This window comes from Eretmochelys imbricata, chromosome 13 (assembly GCF_965152235.1).
Source record: "Eretmochelys imbricata isolate rEreImb1 chromosome 13, rEreImb1.hap1, whole genome shotgun sequence".
NCBI classification, from domain to species: Eukaryota; Metazoa; Chordata; order Testudines; family Cheloniidae; genus Eretmochelys; species Eretmochelys imbricata.
Window position 1 is genome coordinate 27,757,074 of NC_135584.1, and position 11,351 is coordinate 27,768,424.

At 46.5% G+C, this 11,351-nt stretch overlaps 1 protein-coding gene across 1 annotated transcript; it reads left to right on the top strand.

Moving 5' to 3' along the window:
- The first annotated feature begins 1,532 nt into the window (after window positions 1–1,532).
- LOC144273354 (perilipin-3-like) lies at window positions 1,533–10,382 on the top strand. Its single transcript, XM_077831857.1, has 7 exons — window positions 1,533–1,586; window positions 2,896–3,091; window positions 5,744–5,823; window positions 7,047–7,299; window positions 9,337–9,524; window positions 9,776–9,901; window positions 10,008–10,382. Exons 1-7 carry the CDS (start codon window positions 1,533–1,535, stop codon window positions 10,380–10,382), a joined length of 1,272 nt encoding a protein of 423 aa, XP_077687983.1.
- Window positions 10,383–11,351: the final 969 nt, after the last annotated feature.

The window sequence follows — 11,351 nt, forward strand, 5'->3', positions numbered from 1 at the left end:
TTAAGATGTTTCTTACGCTGCCCAGACTCTGGGACCCCTGCAGAAATGAGCAGTGGGGGTGAGCTTTAGACATGGCTGTCATGGAACAAATGGGAGGGGGGCAGCTATGTAACTTTTTTCCTCTTTTCCCCCAGCTCACATGGCTTTGCCCTGAGGGGTAAATGTGCTCCTCCTCACAAGGTACTGCTTTGGGGGTGGGGCTTTGGGGCAGTAGGAGCTGTGTCCTGGGGAACAAGCTGTGACTTGTGGGACTGTACAGCCTGAGGCTGTGGGTGCCAGCAGGGGGTGACTGTTGGTGGAGGTGTGCTGTGCTGACTGCATCGCACCAGGCCTCAAACCCAGCACCAGATGCCAGGAGCCTTGGCACACAGTCAGCGTGTGCCAGCTAGATCCCGTAAGGGCAGAAGAGATCAGGAGCCAGAGGGGGAAGGCTTAAAATGGCAGTGGAGGGGAGACAGTCACCAAGGGCAGCAGACCCTTTGGGATTGTTTAGTCTGCAGAAGAGAAGAATGAGGGGGGATTTGATAGCTGCTTTCAACTACCTGAAAGGGGGTTCCAAAGAGGATGGCTCTAGACTGTTCTCAATGGTAGCAGATGACAGAACGAGGAGTAATGGTCTCAAGTTGCAGTGGGGGAGGCTTAGTTTGGATATTCGGAAAAACTTTTTCACTAAGAGGGTGGTGAAACACTGGAATGCGTTACCTAGGGAGGTGGTAGAATCTTCCTTAGAGGTTTTTAAGGTCAGGCTTGACAAAGCCCTGGCTGGGATGATTTAACTGGGAATTGGTCCTGCTTCGAGCAGGGGGTTGGACTAGATGACCTTCTGGGGTCCCTTCCAACCCTGATATTCTATGACCCTGGGGCAGGGGGACAGTGGTGCATGGGCCCTTGCACATGAGCTGGGCCCTGTAAAGCCTGGTGCTCCCCATAAGGCCACTTTGAGCTGCAGTAGTGAGATGTGCAGACTAACTCTCTTGATCCTGCCTGCAATGTGTGAGTAGGCCTGGCTGGGCTTTGCTTTCCCCAGAGCTGGGCTGGCTTCCCAGGTCTCAAGGGAAATCTGTGAATTTGGGAAGAAGGAGAACTTTGCTGAACAAAGCTGGATCTTGGTACCTCTAGAACTTTTTGGAGCCTTTTGGGGGGGGGGGGGAGGGAATTGAAGATGCAGTTGTACTTCTTATCCTCAGACAGCATGAGGCTTGATCTGAAATGGCAGCTGTGGTCTGGTGGGAGACATTGAGTAGAGACCAGGAAACCATCTGAACAAAAGCTACCTGGCCCAGTGATCCAGTGCAGGTTGCAGACTCCAGCACTACTTGGCTGCCTTCCGTTTGAGTGCCCGGATCATTCTTCTGCTCTCCCAGTGGGGCTGCCCTGCAAACTGACTTCTCAGTAGTACCCTATTGGCCTCAATGCCACCCTGCAGAAAGGGAAAGTGAACATGTTGCAGTTCTTGGGTTGTACTTGCTCTGTTGGCGGTTATAACTTAACTGCTGGTTTGTTCTTGCCTTTCAGATCTATCTAACTAGAAGATGTCTGACAAGAGCCAAACAGCTGCTCCTGCCCCAGACAGCAAGGAGCAGCAGGTAACTACTCCACAGCATGTGTAAGGTCCTGATCTGTGCTACTGCCAACCAACAGAGGCAGCTTAGTCCTTCACCAGCATCTGGGCATGCAGTCCTTGCCCCTGTTGTAGTGACGCAGGGTTTGTTCTTAGTCCTGAATCAGTGTCGAATGGTCTGTTACTAGTGGTCCTCTCCACTTAGGAGGCATAACCTAGTGTGTGCTCACTGTGGTCAGTGGAACTCCATGGGTTTGATTCTTCACTGAACTGCAGCAGCATTATGCTGGCTGAGTGGGGAATAGGCCTGCTATTTGAGCCAAAACTTGGCCAGTGCTCCTAGTAATCTAAATTCCTCCTGATATGTTTGCCACATAGACCAGAAATGACCAGTACTATAACTTTTTTGTTTTATGCTACATGCAAATGGCTTGTGGAGAGCCTAATAAAACTTCTTGGATCAATCTCCGCTATTGCCTGCCCTAGGTGAAATGACAAGCCTCAGGTTTCAGAGTAGCAGCCATGTTGGTCTGTATCAGCAAAAAGAAAAGGAGTACTTGTGGCACCTTAGACTAACAAATTTATTGGCGCATAAGCTTTCGTGAGCTACAGCTCACTTCATCAGATGCTTACAGTGGGGAAAAAATACACTTCCTGGCTTGCTAGCTATTGGTGAGCTAGTTCTTACTAGTCTCTAAATCTGCCACTCTATGCTTGACTTTCCCATGCTACTTGCCTCTTCTCTCCTTCCCCACCCCCTGCTTGGGAACTGTCTTCTGGCCATCCTCTGCTCTGAGACATGCTCTTGGAGTATGCTGGGTATAATCTTGCAATGACATGCCTGATGAATTCAGGCCACTCAGGTGAACATCTAGGTGAACATCCTATGAGCTGTCCCTGCTCTGAAGGAAGCATGTCATGCAAGCTTATGTCAGGGTGTACATAAAGCACAGTTACTAGTTTTCTGAGCTACCCTAGAACTCCCTGCTAAAGAGGGAGGTCCAGGGCTGACCTGTCAACGTGCTGAAGGGCTCATGATGTGTACATTGATATGAGTTTCTAGCAGTGTGGCTTACAACACACCTCTGCCTCAAAACTAGAGGGAGAAATGGGGAAGGAGAGCTTGACTGGGGAAGGAGCTTGTGGTATGTGTATAAGACTTTCTCCCCCCATCACAGAGAATACCTGGAGAGTTGCTTAACTTCTACTGGAAGAAGGCTTTCAAGGCAGGAGACCTTGGCAACAAAACTGTTACCTAGTGAGGGTTATAAAAGAGGACTGATTCTGGTAGGGACTGTCACTTCACTTACATGACTGTTCTTCTGTCTTGTTAGACCACAGCAAGTCAAGTGGCTGATCTGCCCTTGTTCAAGTCTACTTATGACATGGTGGTGTCTACCCTGACTTCTGCCAAAGAAACCCAGCCATCAATCAAATCTGTGTGTGAGGCAGCAGAGAAAGGAGCGACTGCCATGGCTGGTGAAGCTGTCATTAGTGCACAGCTGGCTCTAATTGACCTGCAGCCTCAGAGTGAGTAAACCATGGGCTGGCAATGGCCTTTCCTTTTGTAAGTGTGTCTGGTGATGGGTAGCTTGTTTGTGTGGGGGAGGGAAGCACCTCATAGCTCCAGTTCTGAAGAGTTCTGGACTTCAGTGTTGTTTTGGGGAAGTTAACTTACAAGTGAGCAGTAACAACTGTTGTGCTAGCAGCTTCTGAAAGGCTTGCACAGGTCCCTGATCTGGACAGACTATATGTGAAATAGACTATACCCACACTAAAGAGGGATGCTGTGAACTACCGTGATGGTGAACATCCCTTGCCCACCATCTTAGTTCAAAACTTGCCTGCTTGGTGTTTGTACCGGGAGGGTGTCTGTACGGAACTTCTTAGAAGCTGACTGTCAGAGTCAAAAGAGCAGAAGGCTAAAACCACAGCAGACTGAAGGAGGGCTTCTAGGTGTAGCAAGCCTGTAGAGTAAGACTCCCCTCCCCCCCCTTCCATGAGAATTCATGCAACTCCAGGTGGCAACAAAGAATATTGCTCTTCTCGGCACTGGAGGCAAAGAGGTTGTATGGAGCACTGAACATCATAACTAGCTGACTAAATCTGACATGGACAGGAAGGGGAAGCCACTGTTCAGAGCAGTAAGCAACATAGATAGCTTTTGCAGCAGTATATAGGAAGATTGAAGGAAGTCAGAATAGGTCATGTAGAGAAGGTGGTTGCTGAATGGTAGGGTGGGGGGAGGAGGGTGCAGTAAGGGAGGTCCCACATATATGGGGTGAGGAACTTATGGTTTTTGGAGGTGAGGCAGGAGGTGTGGAGGGGTGAACATCCAAACTGCTGAACATCACATCTGGGCCTGTCCTTTAAAAGTGCTGAACCCTGGGCAGCTCCCACTCTGAATAATCAGAGCTGGGTGCAGAGCTCTTCCAAAATCTGGCCCTAGATACATATCTTAGGCAAACCTTTCTCTGGGTCTTCACTGCACTGGTGTAGGCAGTTCTAGCTTCAGGCATCCCATGCTACATGGACTAATTCCTCAGCTGCTCATCTAACCTTGCAGACAGGGTTCTCAGGATAGCAAATGCTCCTAGTGGCATATGAAGATCACTTGACACCTGAGCTGCCTAAGGAGGAGACCACTCCCCTTTCTCTGGAGAGGGCTCCTGTCAAGGTTCCCTCCCACTCTGAACTCTAGGGTACAGATGTGGGGACCTGCATGAAAGACCACCCCCAAGCTTAGGTTAAAAACTTCCAAGGTACAAACTTTGCCTTGTCCTTGAACCATATACTGCCACCACCAAGCATGTTAAACAAAGAACCGGGAAAGAGCCCACTGGGAGACATCTTCCCCCAAGCCCTACACCCCCTTTCCTGAAGAAGGCTGGATAAAAATCCTCACTAATTTGTACAGGTGAACACAGACCCAAACCCTTGGATCTTAAGAACAATGAAAAATCAATCTGGTTCTTAGAAGAATTTTAATTAAAGAAAAGATAAGTAACCTCTGTAAAATAAGGATGGTAAATACCTTACAGGGTAATCAGATTCAAAACATAGAGAATCCCTCTAGGCAAAACCTTAAGTTACAAAGACACAAACAAGAATATACATTCCATTCAGCACAGCTTATTTGACCAGCCATTAAACAAAAGGAAATCTCTAGCATTTCTAGCTAGGTTACTTACTAACAGAAGTTCTGAGTCTGCATTCCTGATCTGTTCCTAGCAAAAGCATCACAGACAGACCCTCTGTTCCTCCCGCCCTCCCTCCAGCTTTGAAAGTATCTTGTCTCCTCACTGGTCATTTTGGTCAGGTGCTGGCGAGGTTCTTAGCTTCTTAACCCTTTGCACATGAAAGGGTTCTGCCTCTGGCCAGGAGGGATTTTATAGTACTCTATACAGAAAGGTGGTTACCCTTCCCTTTATTTTTATGACCACTCCTAAAACACCCCTGGTTAGCCAGCTGCTCAAGGCATAAAGAACATTCCCACTCTTGGGGTCCCATATTCATAGCTGCTCACCACACAGCTTCCATTGACTTCAAAGGCAGTTCTTTGCAGACTATCTGAAGCATTGACCCGTTAACCCACTCAGTCTAAAGACAATAGAGCAGCAGCATTAGGCTGGGTAAGAACACCCTGTATGGAGGGGGAAATTACCTGAAATAACACTACCCTGGGAGGCTCCCTACCTTATGGCCCATTTATGTCCAGTGTCTTTTACTTGCCATGTGTGCTGGTGGAACTCCAGTTCTGTTATGTGGGACACTGTTTCCTTTCATTCCAATATGGAAGCATCATTGCATGAAAAGTCAATTGTTTTGCAGGAAATTCTGAGAAATATTGAAATGACCTTATTAGAGATTAAATGAAGCATGTTGATGTTTTGACTATTACAGCAAATTTTCTAATCTGTAAGTGCATCATCCTTATCAAAACATGGTTGGGTTTTTAACTCCACAATCTGTTCAGCAAAACACTCAGATTTCAGTCTGAACTGGCATTTCCTGAGGGGAAAATTTCCAGTGAAAACTTTAACCAGCTCTAGTCAAACAGCCTAGTCTAATGCCAACTGGGTCAAAGCATGCTTTTCCAATGTATGAAATGACTTTTTTAGTCCAAATCAGCATGTACCCTCTATAAATCTGGAGACTACATGCTTTGTATCTTCTCTCTAGTTGCAATTGCAAATATGGGTGGTTGTAAGGGCCTGGAGAAACTGGAGGAGAAGCTGCCAGTCCAAGAGCCAGCAGATAAGGTAATCACTTCTCATGGGTGGGAAGGTCTGGTCTCCATGTTCTAGAGAGCTAGTTCAGAGCTGCCCCTGAGTCTTCAGGCTAGTTGTAATTCTCTGCAAATACTTTATTCTAGGTAGAAAGAATTTGAATAATAGGCTCTTCTCCCAAGAAGGCTTCCTCTTCTCACCACTGCCCTTTTCAGCTGCTAGTTGGAGCTGGACAAATAATTCATAATTAGCAAACTTTAGTTCTTGTCTGAATTTGCCACAATAGTGTTCCTTGACAATTTTACTTGAAATTACATGGAGATTATCTTTCCTACAGAGTTAGTTGGCCAGCAAAGACTTGTGCCCTCTCCTGTTTTATGATGAACTGAGGCTTTTCTTTTTTTTTAACCTTTTATATCAAACAGTCTGGTGTTAGTTTAGCTGGAAGATGTGTTGGATGCTCATGAGATCTCCCATTTGATGGGGAAGGCAGGATCAATACTTGAAGGTGGCTGTTAATGGAAAACATTATTCAGCATTAAATAGACTCTTTAAAAAGAAACAACTTCCCCTCTCAACTCTACAACTTCAGGTCCCATGACCCTTGCAGAGATTCACTAAACTTTTCAGGCCAGATGAGACTAACTTTTTTATTTTTTTTTTTCAGAACTTTTTTCTGAAACTCCTCAGTCCTCTTAGGCATCCTAAAGCAGCCAAAAAGGGCACAAGCCCATCTTAGTCTCTGCTAGACACTTCTTAGCTTTAGTTCATGTGAAGTATTCAATATGCAAGCTGTCATGGTTATGCATATAGGTCAGATTGCATAATTGACACATGATAAATGTGTGTGACTTATCTTCGAGAGCCTGAAGCTGTAAAGCTTAATGTGACATTTGTTCTGAGCAAATATTCCATAGCTGCTGTTTCCATAAATATCCCTGCCACTAAAATACTTTGGGAATATAGCTGGGGAGCAGAGAGTTAAATTTACTAATGTACTTCTGACTGCTCATGAAAGTTCCTCCCAGTTTGATTTCAAGTCCCCTTGAGTCAGTCACTGAAGTGCTTGTCAAACCCACCCACAATCTCTAGTAATACTTGCTCCCACTCATTCTGGTGCCCAGACTCCTCTCCCATCCAGCTATAAGACAAACTCTGGAGTTGTTGATACAGTCCCCACGAGGTCAGGCCCCTGTAGTACAGCACTAGCCTAGGTGGAAACAGGCGTTTTATACAAACTTTATTTCTTCCCCTAGGGTCTCTTGGACACCAAAACTCTGTCTTCCAAAGAGGTGGATGCTGTGAGCTGCAGAATGTCCGAAGTGGTAGATGTCTCCTTGGTTACTCTTCAGGGCAGCATAGAGGCTGCAAAATCAGTGGTGACCAGTGGCATGAGTACAGTCATGGGTGCCACAGTGGGTCAAATGGCTATGAGTGGAGTGGAAGCTGTGCTGGAGCAATCGGAGAATCTGGTGGATCACTACCTCCCCATCACAGATGAGGAACTAGGTCAGAGAACACATGCATGAGCCCTAACTAAAAATAGTACACTTCTGTCTCTCCCTCCACTAAATAGCCTTTCCACAAGGAGTGGGAACACAAGGCTGGGAAGGTGTGATATTTTAAGCATTAATGCAGCAGACTTGCTGATGGCCCAGCCACTCTGTTACCTGCACCAGCAGTCAGACTAAAGCAGGTTAGACTTCAAGAAACAGCTAGGTCATATGAGGCTACTGAGGGGTTTAACCTAGGCTCTGACATAGTCACTCCCACACTGATATCCCCTGCCTTATAGGGATGGGTACCTGCCCTAATCTTCAGCAGTAGGGAAAGAGGCCCTGTATGGTGCACCTCTTTTCAAGATCCTCTTGGAGAGGAGGCCAAACTCTCTGAAGTGGGCACAACTTTTAATAGCACTTCAAAGCCAAGGATAGGTACAAAGAACTCCATTCTGGATCTGTAACTGAGGGGGGAAAAAGGCCAAAGGGCCATATTCTCAGGGGCTCTGAGCACCCTCAAGTCACTCCAGAAAGAAGGTTAAATAGCTTTGAGGGTGTGCACTGTAGCAGGAAGCAATGCTGGAGGGATGGAGAGTCTTCTAGGTAGAGGCCCTGGAGTGAACTAAAGTAACTTCAGGGAAAATATAGCTTTCTTGACCCTAAAAAGTCTTTTAGTGCTTAAAAGAAAGGGATTGCTTCTTTACCAGTTACTGTCATGTAACCACTTTTTTGTTCCCACTGAGAAGCTGAAAGCTACAGAATATTCAAGATGTCACTGCTATTTCCTCTAGCCACATGTACAAATAGCTAAGTGACTGGACACAACTAGAACTACCTAGGAATCTGGTGTGCAAGTTTCCCTGTGAGGGGAAGACTTTTTTAGCATCTTGAGTTAAAAACAGACAAATGAGGTGACAGGAGGGTAATTCAGACCTCTGTTCTGGATGCCTAAATCTGGATTCTTGCTTCACAAATAACACTGACAAATGCAAATGTACCCTTGAAAAAGTCCTTGAGATAAGACCCACAGCATGGCTGTGGTTGGCCTGGGTAAGCTAACTCAGACTGTGGGGCTACAAATTGCTGTGTAGCTGTTTGGGCACAGGCCAGAGCCTGCAAGTAAGGAGGGTCCCAGAATCCAGCCCAAGCCTGAATGTCTACACCACAATCAAACAGCCCCATGAGCCAGAGTCAGCTGATGTAGGCCAGCAACAGGTGTTTAATTGCTGTGTAGGTAGGCCCCAAAGGGTATGACACAGACTGAGCAGACCAGATAGAGCCTGCAGTGGGGAGGTTTTGAACACCCCTTGAGTAAAGGGCTGGAGAAGGAGTCACACTTGGATTGACATGTCTGTTCTTCCTGGGTTTGCTTTTAATCTTTTGTATTCCTCTATTGAGAATGGAAGGCTGGCTGATTCTGTGCCATTGGTATGACTAAACAGGGAAGAGTTAGAATGCAGTCCTCTTCCCTGTTTAGTAACTCCCACCTGGGTCTCCATGGGGACTAAACCTGAAGCTGATGGCCATTGACTAAATTGTTAAACCAAAACTGAACTCCCCATTACCAGGGAAATGCCTATCTGTGCTGAAAAGCTCTGCATAGACCCTACCTCATGCCAGGTATCTGGCCTGTTGACTTCAATGGGACCCCTGCATGAAGGGAGATCATGTCCATTGAGAACACCTGGCTGAAAGTGACACTCCACCTGTACTATAGCACAGTCTTTAGCTATGACTTCCTACTTCTGGGTGGGATGTGATGGACAAGGTCTCCAATACATGGTACCATAAGTATACTTGCAACTTAAACACTCCTGAAAGATGACTTAGGAGGCAGTAACTTTGTATGAAAGATCTCATGCCAGTCCCAAACAATCCCATGGGGCAGATGCCTCCAGCCAGCTGCTGAAGGGAATAAAATCTTCTCTTGGGGGTGAGATATTTTGTGGATCTTCAGCTCAGTGAGGACTTGAATAGAGTAGGTAGCTCATGTTGACCCCCATGCCCTTCATCCAATAGGGTCTGACCTTGTTCTCATTCCTTACAGCAAGCTTAGCTGAATCTGTGGAGGGAGCTGAAGGGTCTGCTGTCCAGCATCAGGGCTACTTTGTGCAGTTGGGCTCCTTGTCAGCTCAGCTCCGCCAACGTGCCTACCAACATTCCTTGGGCAAAGTGAGACAGGCTAAGCAGGGCATGCAGGAGACCTTCCTACAGTTTCATGAAGTCCTTGACCTGGTAGGAACACTGTTTCCCTAATCTCATTAAGTATCCTGTCCTAATGCTACTTTTGTGGGAAATTGTTGTCTTGGCTTCTCTGGCCTCAAGAAGCTCAATCCAGGAGAATAGCTGTATTGTCCCAGCAGTGCTCCTGTATCTAGCAGCCTCTTCATGCTGGTGTTGCCATCTTTAAGTGTCTCAGTCATATGTGCCAGCTGCTCTCGTACTAGAGATTGATCCTTTGCTCCTTGCTGATTGTCCCCTTCTAGATTAACTCTATCAGGCAGAATGTTGATCAGAAGCTTCACGATGGCCAGCAGAAGCTGCACCAGATGTGGCTCAACTGGAGCAGTGAGCAGCCAGAAGGAAGTAATGCAGCCTCTACAGAGCCAAAGGTATTGGGCTACTGGAGAGCAGTTTTGGACTTGGACATCACTGCAGAGAAAACATAGACCTAGCTCACTTCATGTCTTCTATAACTGTTAACTTGCTTCCTTACAGCAGGTGGAGTCTCATACTCTGGCCATGTCTCGGAGCATCACTCAGCAGCTGCAGGACACCTGTCAGACCCTGAAGGCCAGCATCCAGGGTCTCCCTTCCAGCCTACAGGAGAAAGTGCAGCAGGTTCTCAAGAACATAGAAGAGCTCCACAATTCCTTCTTTGCTGCCAAGTCCTTCCAGGACCTACCAAGTGCCACCCAGAGCCAGGAGAAGATAACCAAAGCCCAAGAGTATATAGATGAGCTACTTGAGTATGTAGAGCACAACACTCCTTTCTCCTGGCTGGTAGGACCCTTCACCCCATCTGGCAGAGCCTATGTAACATCACAGGAGGAGTCTGAGAAGGAGGAGGTGGCTCAGAAGGAGGAAGACTAGGGACCATGTTATAGCTGTACCTAGCAAGGTCTTTGGAAAGTGCCTAATGTATAAAGGGTAGAGCTTTTGTGGAGGAGTGGGGACTAACTTCTCTGGCCAGCACTAGTATCACACCTTGAACACAGTTGACTGTTTGCAGGTGAATGCCTTGGAAAAGCTAATAAGGTAACTAAACTTATTAGCCAATGGCTCTTCTCCCAGGAATACCTTAGACCCAAGAACAGTCTTATAGCAATAAACTTTCAAGTCTGTTTAAAAGTAGGTAGCATTTACACTGAATAGCTTCCTCTAATTCTCCTAGAGACCATGTATGGTGTGGCATCGCTAATTAAAAATAAAGCACTGTTTAAATGCTGTCTGTCTTTGGCTATTGTCTCTAATTCTCTCTCTAAATACTGCCATATGGTGGTGAGAGCACTTAATTGAAATTACACCTTGTGCCCTCTGACCTGGGCTCTCCCCACTAAACAATCTTGACTGACTACTCCTACATTCATGGCCCCAGCTTCAGATAGGGGAAGGGGGAACCTCCGGGAAAGGGGGGGAACCACCAGCATTTTTAGTTTGGGGTGGGGGTTACATACTACACAATAACCAAACTGAAAAGGAGTACTTGTGGCACCTTAGAGACTAACCAATTTATTTGAGCATGAGCTTTTGTGAGCTACAGCTCATGAAGTGAGCAGTAGCTCACAAAAGCTCATGCTCAAATTGGTTAGTCTCTAAGGTGCCACAAGTACTCCTCTTCTTTTTGCAAATACAGACTAACATGGCTTACTCTGAAACCTGAAATAACCAAACTATGATTCAGGCAATAGCTAGTTCTGTCCCAATGGCAGTTTTAAAAGTCTGTACTCTACAGCTCTAAAAGAGTGCTGGTGGCTTCTTTAAAGGGTGCTTCTGTTAGGGTCATTCTACCTGTTAGGTCCTGAGATACTAGTTTCTTGCTTACAGAAAAGCCATTTGAGG